The 20,945-nt window shown below is 28.2% G+C and overlaps 1 protein-coding gene across 1 annotated transcript in view; it reads left to right on the top strand.

The window, feature by feature from the left end:
• Positions 1-2,643: 2,643 nt before the first annotated feature.
• Positions 2,644-20,945, top strand: part of LOC129958149 (importin subunit alpha-3-like) — a 62,195-nt gene continuing 43,893 nt past the window's right edge. Inside the window, exons 1-3 of the mRNA XM_056070374.1 lie at positions 2,644-2,839; positions 15,449-15,660; positions 17,116-17,211. Of these exons, the coding sequence (XP_055926349.1) occupies positions 2,774-2,839; positions 15,449-15,660; positions 17,116-17,211 (374 nt within the window). The 5' untranslated portion in view covers positions 2,644-2,773. The remainder of the gene's footprint in view (positions 2,840-15,448; positions 15,661-17,115; positions 17,212-20,945) is intronic.

Below are 20,945 nucleotides of genomic sequence, written 5' to 3'. Positions count from 1 at the left end.
CCGCAGTAACGAAGTAGTAAATTTATTTTATTCATTTCACTATGAGAATGGTCTGACTAAAATATGCTTAATGGTTAAACTAAATTTAATAAAACTCTCTTTTCTTTTGACACTCTTATGAAAATGCATGCTAAAAAGAATTTTGCTAAAGCCATATTATGTGAATTCATTATAAATCACTGAATAAGGTAAGTAAATTGTATAATTATAAATTAAATTTATTTAACAGTAAAATATCTGTTTTCTTTTGCAATCTGATTTATCAGGCTACAATTATTACACTAAACAAATATTACCGACTACAGTTGACGACAAAAATAAATAAATATTTGTGGTATGATAGCCTTTTAGCTACACTAAAAGAGTTTACCTAAGTATGCATTCAATTTTCTAAATAAATAAATTACTACCTATCTTCAAACTCTCCATTCAATATTATGACTATGTAATCGGGGAACGTATCGCTTATATATATATATTTTCTTTCAATTACTATTCGCGGCAAAAACTATATAATTTCAGATGCTTATAAATTTTTAATAGACTTTGAATAAAGATGCCTTGGTAAAAAGATGATTAAAGTAGTTATTTTTAGAATATTCATAAATAACACATTAACTCCTTGACATACGGATTTACTTAACTTCCTAATTAGATGGTAGATCTTATTTGGGACAATTATTGTTATTTTAATCCTTAGAGTAATATAAGGGCATTTGAGGTAATGATGCATTTTTTTTTTGCATTTTAAATTACTTAGTGTTTTTACTTAATTTCAGATTTAAAATTTAAAATTCAATAATTCCATAAGCGAGTCAGATTTGTCATTGTATACTCACCCCATTGTATACCCAAAACTCACATTTTTGGGTGGAATGTTAGTTTGCAATAACTTCGAATTAAGAAAGTACTTACTCATAAGAATGCGTGCCTAAAAATGAAGACAGAGGAGTTCATATTCAAGATCTAATTGTTTTTTAATAAAATGCGTTGGTTTTTCTAAGCCTAAATATATATTGAAAAATAGATGCATAGGGATCTAACGTTTAGACAGTCATAAAAATTTCATAAGAATGTTTTTCATATCTTACATAAAATAGTAAGTTTATACATAAATTTAGAAAATATTTTCCCCAGCCTTCTTAGGAAACAACATCACTGCATCTTTTCCGCATTCTATATTGTTCGTGTCCCAACTATAGTCAATTTGTGTTGAGTACGCACACTTATTCTCCTCAGATTCGAAACACCTCTGCTGGTTGTCGCAATCCTTATTTAACAAATATTTTAAGTAGGGATTTGCGTGAAAAATCAATGTTTCGGTGAAAACATCGAATATTTATTAATTATTATTTTGGATTTCTGAAAAAGTTTTTTTTTTACAAAACTTTTTCTTTCAATATGCATTTTATATAGTTCCAAGATAAGAACATACATTTGCTCATTTAGAATGAACAAATGCATGTTCTTATGCATTTATTTGCAGGAACATAGAATGCTATTCTGGCGCAATCTATCTTCCTATCAATATACTACAACCTAGAATAAAATATAACCATGTTTTTTCTAAAATTGAATCTCAGTGCAATTAAATCTCAAGAGTCTCATACAAAATATGCTCAAATATTAGCGATATTTTGACAGTCAGTAAAAGAAAATGAGAACAACATTTTTTTTACAAATATCTTTGCAAATTTTTAACAATGAAAGAATAGATCAGTATCTGGATAAAAAAAAGCTAAATAATTCTTTATTTTCTTCAATTAAATTTAAAATTAATTATTATGAGTTATTTTGTAGCCAAATTAGAGATATTGTGCTTGCCCCCCTGTCGGATTTGTCCTGCCTCCCCGTCGGCAAATCTCTGCCGCCAACTCTGGGGAAAGATAATCCATTAACGCTATGGATGGTCGGAATCGAAGAGGTTATTTTCAACAAAAGCTGTTAAAAGAAGGGGAAAGCATATTTGAATTTTTATTTTATGGAAAGCCCGCAGCTAGAGGAATTTTTCAGAATTTGGTTCCCGTAACCTAAAGGTTAAATTTAAAGACCGCAAAACCATCGATTTGCAATACATCATTAACGAAGTCATTGAAAAATATTATCCATCATGATAAACAGAATTCATCTTTCTAATTACTTATTTTATGCAGTTGAGGTTCAGATATATATGAAGAATCATCTGAGATTTTCCAAATCAGTCTAATAACTTGCCCTCTCTATTGCGATAACGATTCAACCAGCAAATTATTAATGATGCTTTTAATAAGTTTTTAGAATTTATTATTTTACTGTGAAAATAGTAAGTTATTCTCATCAAGATAAATGGGACTATCTTCCAATCTCGAACTTCTGTTTTGTGTACCTGTTTTGGATGCTGCGTCAAAACTGATCTAAAACTTTCTAGATAAGTCAAATTAGCTCCTCCAGAGCGACACCAAGGCAAATAGCAAAATATAAAAAAAATATATCATTTCATTTTATCAGGATGATAATCTTATTTATTTTATGAGAACATAGACAAATGAAGTTTATATACTTAGATTCATTATATTTTTAACATACGCTACTGCCAAGCTATAAGAAATGGTGTCACCATTTAAATTAATATATTTTAGACTATTCTGGTTGGTGGTCTCTGGTCTCATCTAAATCCTTGGTTTCTGTAATCACGTTCATATAATTTAACATTGGCACTTGAAAATACCGATTCGTTGCAGTGTTGTCAAAGAACTTGTCATTGTGCATTTTTAGTTAGAACAAGCATATCAAAATGTCTACGGACAATATTAATAAATCTAGGTTCCAGCATTTCAAAAATAAAGGGAAAGATCAAGATGTAAGTGAAATGTTAAATTTCTCGAATATTTGATTAAATAGACTAAGCCTAATGTTTGTTTAAACTTATGTTTATCGGCTCTTTTATGAACTAATAGCAGTGTGAAGCCGGTATGCCATTATGAGTGTTAAAGACCTGTATGGTTGAAATATATCCTACCTATTTCTTGATTGCCGTCCCAGTCTTTAGTTTTTTTTTTTTTTTTGTCTTATTAATCAGAATTTTTTTAAAACTTAAATTGGAATCGCGACAAAAAAATGTTAAGAAAGTATGAGTGATAATACTCATATATGATGGCGTGATTTGAAATGCTGATTGTTTTATTAATGAAATACTAATTTATTTTTTATGTTGTGATTCATATGGTATGGTATTCATATGGTATTCAATTTCATATGGTAGAATTCATGAAACATCAATATGATGATATTCTTGTGCACAAATTTTTCTTTGTTGCCATAAATTGGCAAAATGACTATTATTTAATTTTTAGTCAAGATATCACGGTATTGAATTATATTTCGGGATGTTTTTGTAGCTTGACTATACATTTCGTGCGATTTAGTCGGCCTTTACCCATTTTGCTGTTTTCTTTTGTGTAGCTTCCTTTGTGTGTGGTCTTGAATCGGTAAATCTTCAAGGTTGCAGTTTTCTAATGTTTTCTCTATTTTCCTATGAAGAAATTTCTCTTATGATATCTCTTTAGTCTGTTAATATACAAATAGTAAATATTTGATAATTAGCTATAAATTTTTCCAGTGTTTTTTAATTATTTTTCATTCTGATAAGAATAATTTTACTTCTGAGTTGCATTTGGTTTTATTGTTTTTGTAATTCTTGTTTATATTTTGTTGGTATGTTTCAAGTGTATTGGGAGTTTGACACGAAATAATTTCATTATTTTGATATTTCTTCTATCTTTTGCATATATTTTAAAATTAATTTACAGCCTTTCATTTCAAATATAGCTAATACATGTTAAAGCTTATTATTAGAAATATATAACCATATTGCATAATTTGATACAAAAATATTGTCAGTAAATTTGATGTCTTCTACTTTGTAGACTTGACCAAAACTAATTTTTTTTTCTAAAGGAAAAGGTAGCATTAAATAGGCTAAAAATATTTTTATATATAAGTTAATATATAAAATCTCATTATGAATTGTGTACTATTTTGTATTTTTTTATATTTTATTTCCACCTTTTTATTTGTAATTATTTTAAAACATAGTGATGATTTTTAAGTCCTGCAATTAGAAATAAATCAAATTAAACTTAATTATTCATGCAAGTTGGTTCTAGTAGTTATATAAATATAAATTATAGTTGTTAAATCTAAACCTTATAAGTAAAGAAAAAAAAATGGAGTAAAATTTCAATTTTTTTATTTCTGCTTGAAACGCAATAAGTTCAGAGAAAGTAACAAGTTCATTTTAGATATAGGCTTTTAGGATGAAAAGCATTAAATATTTATATTGGAAGTTACATTATGTTCCAATGAAAGGCTTATTTTTAAATATGTTATTCTCATAATTGGAATTATTTTACTGGTACGACAAACACCTTGCAACTTTTTGTGATTTATTTTAAAACTAAGATTGCCTGAGTGTTGTATTGAAATTTATTAGTTAATTTAATATAAATATTTTTGTGATGTTTTTTATAGCTACAAGTATACTTTTGAACCATTATTTTTTTGTTTAATAGTTTAATTTGATAAGTTAATTGTTTTATCTTAATCTCTTAAAAAATATAGCAGTCTTATTTAATTGTATGGTATTTGTGTTCTGATTGGATGGTTTCATTTTAAAACAGGGTTTTTTGGCAAAATCTTGAAGTATCTTTCTGCAACAGGGCTTGGCAAAGAAAAGGGGGGAAATCATTTCTTCCATTTTTATATGATTGTAAGATGAGTTTTTTTCTGTCATATGTGGGATTGCTTATTTTCTCTCCTCTTTAACAATAAATCCAGCTATGATGTATATGGTGATACAGTAGAGCATAGAATTAAACTTTTGATAGGTTGGTACGAATGATTCTGTGTAGAGAAGTGATGTTGAAATGAATTTTGATTATAATATCTGTACCAACTTAAAAAAATTTGATATAGTATCTGTATTTGACTACTTTTTTAATTTTAATAAAAGGGATTCAAATTAGAATTTTATATTTTTTTGGTTAAATATTTCTTTATTAAAAAAATGTTGATTTTAAATTTTATAAAATTTAATATTTTGTATTAACAAAAGTGAGTAAACTTTTAGATGTGAAAATAAACATAAATCAAAATTTTGAAAGTCTTAAATTTGATTTATATTACTTTTTAACTGTAAAATATTTAATTAAAGCTGAATTATGATAAATCAAAGATTTTTTTTTTCTTTGATGTATGGGTGTTTCTTTAAAGTAAATGGTGTGGCAGTGACACTTGTCTTCTAGTCCTGTATCAACAGGATGACCCTGTTTTGTAGCACGGTTTGGATATATTTGTCTATAATAGCTTTTTAGTCTTGCAAAATACAGTTAACTCTTGGATTCAAAATCTATCTATGTTTTTATTCATGTACCAGGAGGTGTTTATCTTATCATAGGTGAGAGAAAAGCTGAAAGGAGAAGATATTTACATTTAGCAGTTGCGTGGATTCAGATTATTTGCAGCATTTTTAATAAACAACATTTTTTTTATCACCAATAAAAACATAATGTTGAACAATATACTTTTAAAGCAGAACATTTATGAATATTTTTTAATGCCAAAGTTACACTGAAAAAATTACATTGAAAGAATATCATAAAATAAAACAAAAACATATAATACAGTAAATTTAATAAACAAGAATAAGGTCATGATAAATATATATATATATATATATAGAGAGAGAGAGAGAGAATTAAAATAGGATATAAAGAGTAGTTGAAAGAATCCCTTTTATGCTTTTACAGAATTTTATAATTGAAAATTGATATGTTAAAGAAATAGAAAAAAAAGAAAAGAAAAAGAGTCCAATATTTTCTGGAAGGAATCTCTTGTAGCTCATTTTGCAAATTGCTGATCCTGTCGATTATTTCAGAAAAAGTAATAGTCTGGGAAGAAGCAGAGTGCATTCCACTGAAATCAGAATTCATATAATTTTGCTTAGTAATCAATTCTCTTGCATTTATATACTTAACTAAATGACATGTGTTTTCAAAACTTAAATATATATATATAGCATTCAACTTATCAAATTAAGAGCACTTTAAAAAAAAACACATCAATTATATATATAACAGTCAATAAGAAAATTGGATTTTCAGTAGTTAGTAAAGGATTCACTTACTAAATAAATCTTTAAGAAATTTATTCACTTCCACCTAAGTTTAGCATTATAGCAGTTGTTATTTTTGCAACAGGAATTTGTTTACTTACATTAATTAAATTTAGATAAAATTTTGTAGAAAAATGCAATGTAATATTCATGTAAACATTTTAAAACCTTCTAAGCATATTCAAAATTATCAGAAATTTCATCAAATGCGAATAAAGTAAATTAGAAATGCACTCATGACATGGCAACCCCAGTCAGGATTGTTGAAAAGAAAATAAAACATTTTATCATGACACTCACTCTTGTGTTTCACATTAAAGCATGCATCCATTAGCACACCAGTATTTCCTCTGTTAACACATAATAAGAGCATAGAAAATGACTCAAAAATTATAACTTCAAATGTAAACAAAAAAAAAATCCGCTTCATACTCGGCGGAGAACGTTAATGGCAGACTAATCGACGAAAGCGGTGTGGATGAAACTTAAATGCCATGCGCGGATAGCTCATGACATGTGACTTTTGCGTCACATGAATTGACCCCCATTGAGCTCTCGTACTGTTTATGAGGGTGCCAATAAAAGCTTGTGGCAACAAAGCCCATTCTTCTAAAAACGTAGCTTTTAACACCACGTTTTTAGGCGGATGTCTTAAAAGTGGGTTGTGCTGTGCAGTGGCTTTCTAGATCATCTCGTACATGTTCAATAGGATTGGGATTCAGAGACTTTGAGGGCCATACGTTGAATATCCTTTTCAAGAAAATTATCAATAATCTGAGCTCTGTGTGGCCACACATTATTGTCCCTAAAAATGAATTCCGAGCCAATAGCAACCCAGAACAACCTCGCAGAGGCTTCAATGATCTCATTTCTAGTGATGTGTGGTGATAGTACCCACATTGAAAACGTGCAGTGGTGCACGAGTGCCCAACAGTATGCTGCCTCAGTTAAGGATTCCTTTGTCCTCAAATCTGTTGATTTCTATTATGTAGTAGAAATAATTGTAAGCTCTTTATTCTCTCCACATGAAGATTCAACGAGAATCGTTCTGTGTAGTGAATCTCGTCTCATTGTTGAGTACACCCTTATTCTTGTTGTGTCCAAACTGATGTGTTCGGCTGCAGAATAACTGGACTTTCCTGTTGGATGAATGTGTGTTCCAATCATGTGTTCTGTCAAAAGGACACGTGACTACATGTCAGACTCATTCTTGCTGCAAACAGGCTAACTTGTTTGTTTTAATGCAATATTCGCAATAGGTTGTAATGCAATATTCGCAATAGGTTGTAATGCAATATTTGCAATATGTTGTAATGCAATATTCACAAAACTGCAGGCAAAAATTCCAGATGTTTAAACTGTCTAATTCCAGTAACTCTGCAAAAAATAATGCTAAACAACTTCTTTTACTAAACTGAAGGTTGAAATGTTTTTACCAGTGCTTCAAAATATATAAAATATAAATTCTATCCATTTTACTGGTAGCAGTTTAGAATTATTTTGAAAAACATGTTTGGGACCTTAATTTTGGACTTGAGTGTATATTACTTGGGTAATTAGATGATTTCCAGCTGAGAGTCGAAAATTTTCTGTTGCTAAAACATGAACAAACCAGAAAATTATTCATTAGTGTTGCCACCAATGATGTGTCTAAAAGTAAAATTAATGAATGATATTGTTTTGAACATATTTTGTGTTAGATTTTTTTTGTCACCATTTCACTGTCAATTTCAATATAATACTTATAACAATTATCGTTAAATGTTTAAAATAATACTAGCAAAACAAACTTTAAATGTCATGGGTCAGGTGACTTGCTATCTACCAATCACAAGGCAAATTAAATGCAATATTTACGTATTTTTTTATAATTAGGAGAAAATAATGAATTTAAAATTGTTTCCCTTAACAAAAAAAAAAAAAAAAACTACCAGAATTAAATTTATTAAAATACACATTTTTTAAAAAACTCAAGAAATCTTAGCAATTTTTTAATAAATTACTTTCATCTGTTTAATATATATAATTTTAAAAATTGTTGTAATGAAAGTTTTATTAAATTGGCATAAACATTATTAGGGCTGTAACAGAATTATTGCAATAGCAGAACAAATATTCTTATTACGAAGCAGTTACTTTTAAGTTATAAAAGGTGAATATATGTTTTAATTATGCATTTCCCATTTAAATAACAAACTGTAATTTTTTAAAGATGTGAGCATTTATTTACATAATTCATAGCAATTATCCATTTGGCAAGGGTAAGCCTTTTTTTATGCTCGATTAAACTTTCTGTTTGAAGCCTATTTCTTGATTTCTTTTGTATCTTTTTTTTTTCCCTCTAACTGAATGGGCTTGTTGGTAACACGGAAACACTTTCTAGAACGTTTCAACATTTTGTACTTTCAATTATTGCTCTAAGTAAAACATTAGAATTCCATGTTGTTGACTGTTGCTAATCGATAATTGCTGATAAGAGTGATTTCTGTGTTGCATACTTTAGCGTTTTATATATATTTTAAAGAAATCGAAGCCAAAATGCTAGTAAACCTTGGAAATTGTTTTGTAATAAATTCATTGAAATCCACCTTTTTGTTTCTAAGATTTTTGTACACTATTTGAGTTTTCAGATGAACATTTTGGGGTGGGGAATTCTTATTAAAATTATTGATTGTATTTCATTACAAATTACACTTTTATGAGACTCGTTTAATATAAGTAAAAGTTGCTGTTGCCATTTTATCTTTGTCAAGAATTATATGTAAAAACTTATCTTTTTTTAATTTGAATAAATTTTGAAAGAAATAATTAAAATGATTATGTTAAAAACATTTTTTTTTAGTTGGATGGAGAAAATACATTGATTTATGAAACTCATTATTGATATCTAGTAAGGATTGTTACAAGTATTGTTTCTTATGCTATTTTAAGTGTTAAATTTAAGAAGTTTTCAGGCTATTAGGGTTTAGTAATTGGATTCTTCGCTTAATCATAGTTCTACTTTTATTCATAGAATTATTAGTAAAATCAAAATTGTATTTCATTGAAGTTTTCAAATACTGTCTTTTATTAGAATGTAAACTCTGTGAAAATTTTACTAAAAGCATTGCAATATTAAAATGAAAGCCAAAAAAAAAAAAAAAAAATCCTACTTTTTAGTTTAAATACTCCTTTTATAGATATATAAAATGTTACGACATTTTAAAATTATAAGAACTACATCCACAGGTTTCGTTAATAGCAAAATATATTGTGAACCTATTACATTTTTTTGGAAAAACTAATTTATTTTAAATCCTCAAACCATGTATTTTTAAATTGTCCTTTGTCTTCTGTTCTTTAAGTAAGCTGCAGTGTACCGTCACATCTTTCTAAGTGTAGAAGATTATTTTCTGTATTATTGTATGAAATATAGCTTTAAAAGTTGTTATAGCAGATTGAAAACAAGTAGAAAAATTATATATATTTTTCACCAAGAAGACTTCCAAGTAAAAAAAAAAAAAAAAAAAGATTAAAAGCTATTAAAATTTTCATCTTAAGGTAAACCTGAAAATTCTAAAAAATATTATTGAAATATTCCTCAGACTTTTCAGTAGCTTTTCAATTAATTGTGAATACTTTTTAAATATATGCAGATTCTTAATCACAAGAATCTGAAATATATTGCAAACCTAAACTTCTGAAACAAGACTAAGTTTATGATAAGTTAATAGAGAACTAGCGAATAGGAATTTTTTAAAATGCACATCCTATTCAAATATTTAGTTAAAACACTGCAGCATGGCAATGTATTAAGCTTGGTTAATCTATTTTTTTTAAAATTATACTTTTAACAATATAACAGTAATTATGTGCACACAAAAAATATTTATTATTTTTTTACCATGTATATGTAGGAATGAAAATGAGAAGTGTTGTAAAATAACTTCAAAATACTTTTAAAAATATTAAAATTTGAGAATGAGTTGTATGGCAATAAACTTGGCATTATTTAAACTAGTGTAAAATTGATTTCAGGGGGGGGGATATTAATATTCTGCTTAATTTTTATTTAAATATCTGTGAAATTCTTTTAGTGAGCACCTACCACCTTAAGTAATTAGTATGAAGTTATGTAAGTTTCATTGAAACATTCTGCACTGTAGTGTTTTTAATGATTTTTTCCTATTATTCATTTTATACCACGCATACACTGATTTACATATAGTATGCCATTCTGTAAATATTATGTTTAAATTATTTTTCTCCATTTTTATTTGGTATAAACATCCTTTTTTAAAATTTCTTGAAATGTATAGATATTAAATTTTTCTGATAAATTCTGTTGTATTAAATGAAGGTCGCTAATATCTAATTATTGATGATTGTGCCTGCTTTTTAAGTTATTATAGTGATCTTTTGAAAAGATGAAATTGATGTACTAAAAGGGTCAGTTTAGATGTCTGTCACTTTGGTAAATTACTGCTTAACAGACAATCATTTAGTTTTGAAGAGATAGAAGAAACTAGTTCGCATTCTCTTCCCCTTCAGCTTGGAAAAGATGCATGTCATTGATGATACTTATTACATAACACAACTGAGGTCATTTATAAAAATTACTGTATATTTTTTCTATAATTTATTTTTTAAATGTTTTATATATAAAAAAAAGTCTTATGTATGTGTTATTTTAAATTCTATAAATACAACATTTTAAAATAGGGTGTGTAGTTGAATGTAATACTTTTTTTTTTTGCCCTTATCTTAATAATTGATACATTTTTTTTTCCTTGTATAGTATGTAATATTACAAAATACTGCACAAAATTTAATTTGCAAATTTTTAAAGCTGAATTTCATATATACTAAAGATTAATTTAAAAATGAAAATCAAATCCTTGTTATTTAAATGTATCAATACAAAATTTATTATGTAAAAGTCATTAAATTTTAAGAAATAATTATGGATATATTTTACACCATAAATTAACCTCATAACCTTCTCTAAATAAAAAATAAGAAATTAAATAAACAGTTGGTCAGATTTTTAATGATTTAAAATCTATCCTTCCATAGGCATTTTAATTCTATGCAAAATAATACAATTTATGAAAAGCTTAAGGAAAATAATGACTAATATGTTCAAGTAATCTACAAAAAGTTATTTTGAGCAATTATTAGTTAAAAACGAGTGCAAAATAAAATTGTATTCAGAACTTGTTTATTAAACTATTCTCCATGCTTTCATTTTTGATGTTTTCTCCAAGTGAAAATTTACCTTTCTATAGTATACCTTATATCATTTTGTTAAACCTTATTTTATAAATTTTCTTTTGAAATTGCTGAACTGGAGATAGCAAACAATATATAAATGGTACCTCATTCTCAAAGTTATTTGTAGAAAACATAAGTTTTTTTTATAGAATCTAAGTGAAAGGAAGAGGAGTCAAACTGATTCTACATTATCATTTGAAGGAGTAAAACATTTAAACCTAATGTTAAAATATATAGGAAGGTTTTGTCATGAATCAAATTCTTTATTTTTATTAGGTCATTTTGTTGAACTGTATTTAAATTTGTATAATTTGGATTTAAAAATAAAAATGGTGGGTTTGAATTTCATTTAAAATTGTATGTTTCTTGATACTAAAAATGATATGAACGAGCAGCATGTTTTTAATATGCCTTAGTATTATTTGAAGATTTTATATAAAAATTGCTCTGTCCTCAATTGTTCTTCATAAGAAAATTGTATGTATACTTCATGATGTAATTTTAAAATAAAAAATTATGAAAGAAATAATTTATTATGCTGAAAATTGTTCTTGCCTTCAGAATATTATATATAATTTCAAGTTGTGAAGAATTGAGCTATTTTACAAATCCACATTCAAGAAATTCACAGAGTGCATATTGAATAAAATCTTTTGTTGCGAAAAACAGTACTGATTTAATCAATACAAGTACTGTAAAATACACAGGTATTTTTTTGAGTAAATATCAAATTAAATACTCAAAATGGGTATTTAATTGGATATTTATTTTTTAATGAATTCTATTCATCTAAATTATCTGCATTGGTGTGTAATATATTATATATGTACATATTATATGTATATAATGTATAAAATATGCACATACATATAGTGTAGGGTATAGTAAAGAAAGAAACTTAAAATTTTACTATTTTTAAATTTTCTATTAAATTTTATTCAGGAAAAACACATTGTCATTTACATAAAAATTAAGCATCTTAAATATCTGTTCCTTTTTAATTACAATAAGTAATGATGCATTTGCTTATTTTTTTTAAAGAAGAAACAATTTTACCTTAATAAAGAAAGGCTGAATTTTGTTTTAAATTGTTCAAGAGTTCATAATGGAAACTAAATGAAAAGTATAGTTATTTATTCTTTTTTAATCCTTTGTTTTCTTGTATAGAATTTTCTTCGTTGTCTAGTTTTTTTTTGGGGGGGGGGCTTCTTACCATGGTATGAAAGCTTCCAATTACGATATAAATATAAGATTAGCTTCTCTTCCAGGCTTCAGATGGGGTTTTTTTTTTTATTCATTGTAAATTCAAGTTAGTTAAAAGTACTTTCAGCTATGTTAGATACAGCAGGTACACTTAAAATGTGCAGTTCCTCTATTAATTATAATGCTGTGCTACAGAAGCTCTTCCATCATAACAGCGAACTCATACTCTTTAATCATTTTGATATTTTTCTTTGCCATAACCCACCTTTTTCCTGTAATGAACAAGATGTGTCTTTAACTAACTACCATCTAATTACATTTATTCCTCAATTTTATGAATGAAAATTTTTTAAAAAGCCATCTTACCTTTTAATGGTTATTTATCACCTCCTTGTGTCACTGTCACTGGATTTAAAGTTTGTTGCTTGGTAAATTGGACCAACATCAAATAGCTCCCTTCTATTAAACTTATCAAGAATGAGCTTATCTTTAGCTTATTGTTATGGAGATTCTAGAAGTTGTTCTGTCAGTGTATTATCTAAATTGTTAAATTACCTAAAGATCAGATGAGTTTTTGGACTGTTTGCCTCAATATATATTAACTATTGTTTCCAAAATGCAACCAGTGTATTCAACATATGAAAAAATGCCTTTAAAAACTATATTAATGTGTTAATACTTCAACCCCCCCTCCCCCCCCCCCCCAAAATTATTCTGCAATCTCATTTAATATCGACAGTATTTTATTCTGAACCCTGTTATCAATTATTAATATTTAGTCAATTATTATTATAAACTATGTATCAAATATTTTATGTGTTTCAGTTTGAGACTAAAATGTCTTGCTCTTTCATTCACAAATACTGTTTTTTGTAAAACTACAAGTTGTGGGATATTTACTGTGGAATTAAGTAAATATCCAAAAATTATTTATCATTTACATCACTCAGTACATGGGCTATGGATATACAATCATATTTTCCATTTCCTAAGTCCACATAAGCAAGATGAATTGTGGATATAACATTTGCATCCCAAATTGAAGCTACCATAGTTTTAGTTGAATTATTAACGTTGATACTTACAACTTTGAATAATGATTAGATGATGAGGATGTCATCTAAATGCATAGCTTTAGCATTCTCTTGCATAGCTCATGAAAAATGTTAGATCCCTAACTGATTGAACATGTACATGACCTTCCTATATGGTTAAGCTAAAATTGAGACACTGAGCCATGGTGAACTTATTGTTCAGTAAGAAAGTTATGCTGTAACACATGGTTATTGTAAATGTGGTAATTTAAATCCACGAGAGGGTGTTCTGCATTCTTCCGATGATAGTTAGCAGCCAGAGATAGTTCAGAGAGATGCCAGTTAAGAAGGGTTGGACCAGGACATAGAAAGATGATCCTCAGAAAAGGCTGGAATTCTTGCATAAACAAATGTTCAATGAATCACCCGAAGATTGTAAAGAACATTTGAACAACATTACATTTTCTTCTTCATATAATATAAATTCCTTCTTCATCATTGAATTCACACTTGTAAAAATCATCATGGCCATCTTTGTTAATCAAAAAATAAAATGATTAAGCTAATCCAAGTAGACTGACGCATTAAAACCCATCACACCCGCATAAATACATATAATTATTAAAAAAATTAATGTTCACAGTGTGTATGTAACAATAATTTCTCATTTAAATTTAAATGCTTATTATAATTTTATGCCATCTAAATCACATCTTGCAATATCTCCTGTTACCCCATTCGCAGATGGCATATGCCAACTCATGTTGTTATATTTTGCCAGTAATGTTGTATAATTCTTTATTTTTTAATGCATAAAAATGGGACTGTTTTGAGATAAAATGAGTTCTATATTTTTCTTGGAGCACTGGGATAAATTTGTACATTTGGAAAATATGGGCTTGATATGGAAGACATTCCTTGCAATACTGAATTGTAGACTTGTGAAAATGATGAAAATTCATTTTGAGGTTTGTGGTTCTTTATGATGAGTTGTAAAGAATAGCAACAACAAAAAAAGTACTCTAATGTAACTGATTAATTAATCTTTGCATGCAAAACATGAATGAATGAAATTCAGCACCTGCTATATATATTTTTGTCATATGGTTTTAATATATCGAGACTAGGAACTGGCATTGGGATAGTCAAAATGTGATTTACTGTGTATGTGGACCAAATGTATATTAAATCTGGTATCAAGAGCTTAACCTCGTCATGAAGATTGCAATACTAAAATTTGGTAAAGGGTTTTCATTTCTGATATTGTCCTTGACATATGACTGTGGTTTAAAATTATGAAGTTGGTTTTAAATTGGTCCTTGTAGTGCTTCAAAGTGAAATTAAAGTAACTAAACTAAATATACTTGTAGTGTAGCTGAGAGTTGTGGAATTCTTTTTAACTATCTTTGTAATTTTTCTCTTTTAATGAATTTTCAACAGTAAGGAACAATTGTTTTAAATAGTTACGCCTCTCTTTTATTTTACAATTACAAATATCTATTTATAGTGATTTTTGCTCATTCTTATGCTTATTAAATTGATTTTGACTTCTGAAGATTTAACTACTGTTTTTTTAAAAATAAATGGTACATTTTAATTAGTTTGCTAAAAGGAAATTAGTTAATGCTTTATCTTCAATTTCATAATAAATGGAATGAAATGTATAACATATACAAGCGTACTTTACTGATTACATTTTGATTAAACAGATTATTGGGTTAATTGTGCATAGTCTGGAAGTAATTTTTAAAAAAATGCTTTTTATTTGATTTTTTAATTATTGATATTAATAATTATCTCCCTTTAGGAAATGAGAAGACGGCGAAATGAAGTAACTTTTGAACTTCGAAAAAGCAAGCGGGATGAATCATTATTGAAGCGAAGAAATGTGCCTCAAACTGAGACAACAGATGACGATGAAGTTGATAAAAATCTACCCCCTACTAGTTTAGATGCAATAGTTTCAAATGCCAATAGTGCTGAACCAGATGTTCAACTTTCTGCTGTTCAAGGAGCTAGGTATTGTTAATTGAATATTTTTTAAGTTACGATTTTGCTTTTGTGAAAACATATTGCTGTCTATGAGTCAGTTTTTATTATTCTATATTTAATCATGAGTAATGTTTTATAAATGTTAATCTAATCTAAATCTTAATCTAAATGTTTAATAGCAATTATGAAGTAATTTATTACATTGTCTTGTAATGAGTCCCCCACTTTTGAAATGAAGCAGTTAGTTGAAATTTATTTATACTATCTAGAACAGAGGTTCCCAAACTTTTTTTTCTCGTGGACCACTTTCAAAGTTTTACTATTTTCGGTAGGCCCCTTGCTGCTACATTTCTACTGTATTCCCAAAACTCCTAAAAAATATCACCCTAAATTGGGGCTGTTAAGAAGAAAAAAAAAGTAGCACATTTTCTTGTGTCCTATTTATTAAAATAATACTTGTGGTTATACAAAATTATAAACATTTATCATTACAAACAATCAACAATTGACAAAAAAAAAATCAACAATGAACTCTGAAATGTAAATCAACAATAAAAAATAGTCATACTTTTAATGAGACAGATGTACTTGATGAATTGACAGCAAATTATCAATATTTGGCTTCAGTTTTGTAAGAAGTAATCTCAAATCTCCCCATTCTGTGATGTTCAATCTGCTCCTTTTTTTTTGTTAACAGGTTGGTAACGGCACTAAAACTTCTTTTGACAAGTTATGACAAGGGAAACGCTATCAAAAATTTTCTCGCAATTTCCCACTATTCCCCACTTGTACTATTATCTATTGTTCTATTCAATTCTGTGTTTGAACTGAGTCTCGAATATTTTTGAGTACCTACCTAGTGAATGATGCTACCTGCCTGCGTTGATAGGTAAATCCAAGCCAAAATTTTTGTTCTTTATTATGAAAACCAGAATTTTTCGTGGACCCCCACTTACAATGTGTGAACCCCTGTTTTCTTTTTACATCTACGTGGACCCCCGTGTGGTCTCCTATGGACCCCTGGGGGTCCACCTGAACCACTTTGGGAACCTATGATCTAGAAAGTATTCTACACCATGATGTAGAGAGCCTAGTATCGCTGTATTTTATTTTAACATGTGGAAATCAAAGAAGAAAAAAAAAAAAAAAACCTACAGCACTAGTAACATTTTACTCTCTCAAAAATATGGGCTTTGAAAAATTGTCAAATTTTAGAATTCGCTAACTAGAAGCTCTGTGTAGAATTATTGTGACTGCATGCCAATATTTTGTTTAAATAATAGGAAATTTAGAATCAAACTGAGATTTAAAAAAATTATTGCTTATTATATATTAGAATTTAAATGTAAGTAGGGTAATTATAAATTAGAGTTGATATTGAATTATCATTTATACTATTTCAAAATTCCTTTTCTTGTAAAGTAGGTGTATTCAAAACAAATTTATAAAGCCAACTAATCGTTTTTTCCCCCCCCTTTGCAGAAAATTATTATCTAGTGACCGTAATCCACCTATTGATGATTTAATACAGTCTGGTATTTTGCCAATTTTAGTTCATTGTCTCAGGCGGCATGATAAGTAAGTATATTTTTTCTTCATTTTAAATTAGCTTGCATTAGTGCTATTTTATATATAGCATTTCAATATTAATATATATAACATTTATATAGTTCATGTTTGTTTTGAGGAAAATATTAAAAGAATTTCCCATTGATTGCATCTTTCTTCTGCGAAGATTGTTGCATTCCTTTTACTTTAAACTTATTATGATAAATACCATATCAATGCTAGAAAAATTTTAAAGATATAATTGATCAAATTCAATTTTGCAAATTTGTTATTCACTTCAGTATATTATTTCTTAACTCCAAGATAGAATAACTTAACCCTCTCGATTCCAGCGGGGCGGTTTGAGAATTTACCCTATAATATCCACGTGGGTCGGTCTGGGGCAGCTGCTAGCCGTTTTAGAGGAGATGGGTATTAAAAGCAGCTACTCTACTGAACACTCCAGGAGGTCCTCGTTATCTTCGACAATCGCGGCTTTTTCACAGTAGTTTCCCCTGTGCCTTAGGGCGGTAGGGGTTGAGAAGGAATTCACTAAATAGGTTGTTGGCGTATATTTTGTATTTTGAAAGGGTTATTGGAAAGATTTTATGGCCATTTATAAAAGAAATTTTCGGCTGAATTTCTCTGGTAACATGAATGATATATAAGGATACCGACACGTTGTTTATTTTTCGGACAAGCATCAGAAGCCCTTTTCAGTAGTAAGACTATTGTAATGATATAAAAACAAACAATTGCATTGTCAATGCTGCCTATTCACATCGCATTTATCTCACAAACACTTGTTACTATGGAAGGAAGTCGTTTTACACTCCAAGCATCTTATTCTTTCATCAAAGGACTGTCGGAAATTCTGAGGCCCTGTACAAACTACCGCTTTTAAAATAGAATTAAAGACAAAAAAAAAAAAAAAAAAAAAAAGATTGGGAGTATTCTTTATCGCCCTCTTCAAAGAGTGAGATAAGTTATATAAATACTGAGTTCCTTTTTAGAATGCCATTTTGAAAATTTCTCTTCAGTTGTGAATTTCTACTCTTTATTTTATATACTGTGAATCGGGTGTTTGGATTATCAGAGTAATTTTTCTATTGAAAGGCTTATTATTTCTTCATTATGAGTAAAAGAAATCGTGAACACACTGAAGAAGAAATTAAAGCAATTTTACTTGATTCTGATGAAAGTGACGACCTATCAGCGAAGATGCTGGTTGGCCAAAAAATGATACTTTAGCTGATCTCTCGTTTATTCTAAGCAAAGAAGCAGGAGAGGAAACTAACGAGGGTCAGATGAACGAGAGAGATAGAGATGAGGAGTCAAAAAATGTTATATAATGTACATATTATCAAAAATTTGCAAATGATTCCCCCGTGTGTAAATTTGTGGAAATTGAATATGAAGCTTTCGTTCAAAAATTTATCTTGTCTTAACAATACTGTAGAAAACTTTACATAACATTTTAAAATCAGAAATTTAGCTTGAAAAATTCAACATAACAGTTCATACTAAAAAAGTAATATTTATGATTAATGTAATTTTAAATGTGTTAAATCTTCATATTTAGTTTATGAAGAATGTAATGTTTTAGTAAAATGTTCAGGCTGAAAACTGAAGGAATGTATTTTTGAAATATATTTCGCTGAGTAATTTTTCCCTCGAATTTTATTTCATAAATTTTTGTATTTCAGTATTAAATGAAGTTTTAAAAATATGTTATCTCATCTATCGAAACAATTCGATAGATGAGATATATAACGTTTGACGTAATATATTCCCTTGGTTAGAAAAAATTTTAATAGTTATATTTTAAAAGATTAGTAAAAATGAGTGGCAAAATAAAGATATTTTTCGAATTTATACTTACTCTACATTCTTTTTCGATTATTTAATGTAAAAGCAAGAATGCGTAAGGTTTTGGGGAAAAAAATGTGAAAACTTCTTTAAAAATTTAATTAAAGTTCTAAAATTTTTTCTTAGTATCACTATTGAAAATGCAAAATAATATTTTATATTTAAAAATTCAATGAAGATAATCGTTTATACTTTAAAAAGAAATGCTAAAGACAATAAAAAAAATCTTTGCTGGGTGTTGAAAGAACATATTATTCTCGAAACATCTTTCAGAAAGAGCAATAACATTTTTTTTAATCCAACGATTGTTTTTATTTCGGTATTAAATGAAGATTTAAAACATTATCTTGTTTATCACTGAAAAGCATTGGCATCTATACTATGTAAAAAAAAAAAAATGTAGTAACTGCATTGATATATGTATAATGTATGTTTCACATTACTACTTAAAAATTTTTTACATGGTAATATATGACATATTATTTCATTTTGCCAACAAAAAAATGTAAAAGCCTATTGAGAATTAAATGAAACATAAAGATGTTTTTGAAATTGCTAGTAAAGCCAGTTTTTATTTAAATGGTTTGGAAGCCTAACATGAAACTTACGAAAAGAAAACAACTATTTTCTAAATTATAAAATAAATTTCAAATTTTTTGTAAAAAAAAAAAAAAATACCCCACAAAGATGATGAGCGAAACACTTCACGCTAAAAAATATAAATACATAAGAATAAAACTCTTAAGCCGATGGAAAATGAATCTCGTTGTCGAAAACCGCAAGGCAATTATTCAAGGTAGAGCGTCGACAGTTTTATTACTTCAGAGTGCGGGGGGGTAACTGCCCCTCAGCTAGGAAGAGTCCATGTCTTTCAGAGACACGCTGAGAAAGTCTGGATGTTAAAGGGAGTGCCACTTGAAAAGTGCTTGGATGTTAAAGAGTTAAGAATGCTGTAAAAGCTACAAGTATACTTTTAAAGATTAGTTTATCTCTATATGCACAAATCATAATTTCAATTTATTCAGAACAGTGGCTTCAATTTCGTGGTGTTTTTTCCATCCTCTTTATGGAGCAGTAACTTGTTGAATATTATTGCTTTTGAAATTATTGAACTGATTTTTCTTTCTATTTTTGTATAGATTTGAATTGTATGCTGCAAAATAATACAAAAAATATATGCATGGAAAGTGAAATTTTGAATTCTTTGGGAAAAATCTGAAAAATCACAACAAATTATGATATTAACTCAGAATAAAAATAAAAATATAAATGAGGCAAAAAAAAAAAAATGCATGATCTTAAAAGGAGGAAATGAAAATCAAAAGTTTGTATTGCTGCATTTCTCCAGTTTTAAATAATTTTTTTCCAACAGTAAAAAAAAAAAAAAAAAACGGAAGCAATTTTTTTTACTATCCCAACTTTCAGATTTGTGCAGTTTGTGTTGTGTTAGTTGCTCAGTTTGTTGATTTCAAAACGGCATTTTGCATGAAACTTGGCTCATTTAGGCATGTGATCCCCACCCCTCAATAGGTAAATGAGTGCGATAAACAGTATTACCAAAATCACTAGGAATTTATAATTCAATGGCAGATTGAATCTACTTTCAACTGAGAATAAGAAGGAAAGTTCATTCAAATTCAGTTCATTCTTGCAGTGTTCACAACATCATTAAAATAGGCACTCTCAACTTGTCTGGAGATGTATGGTCTTCCGTCTCCGAAACGATTGTTGGCTGCATATTTTTGGGAGCTCCAATTTCTTTTGACAGCAAGAAATTCACTTGCTACCTACTGAGATTTCATGTTCCAGTTCCTTTTTTCTGATATGGCAATGTGCCTATCTGACAGTTATTATATGTCTAAAGGGCTTAACACTTCGATGCATTTTCCTCAAAA

The sequence above is a fragment of the Argiope bruennichi genome, chromosome X1 (genome assembly GCF_947563725.1).
Source record: "Argiope bruennichi chromosome X1, qqArgBrue1.1, whole genome shotgun sequence".
NCBI lineage: Eukaryota > Metazoa > Arthropoda > Arachnida > Araneae > Araneidae > Argiope > Argiope bruennichi.
The sequence above is the reverse complement of the archived record's forward strand: the minus strand, read 5'-3'. Positions and strand labels throughout refer to the sequence as shown.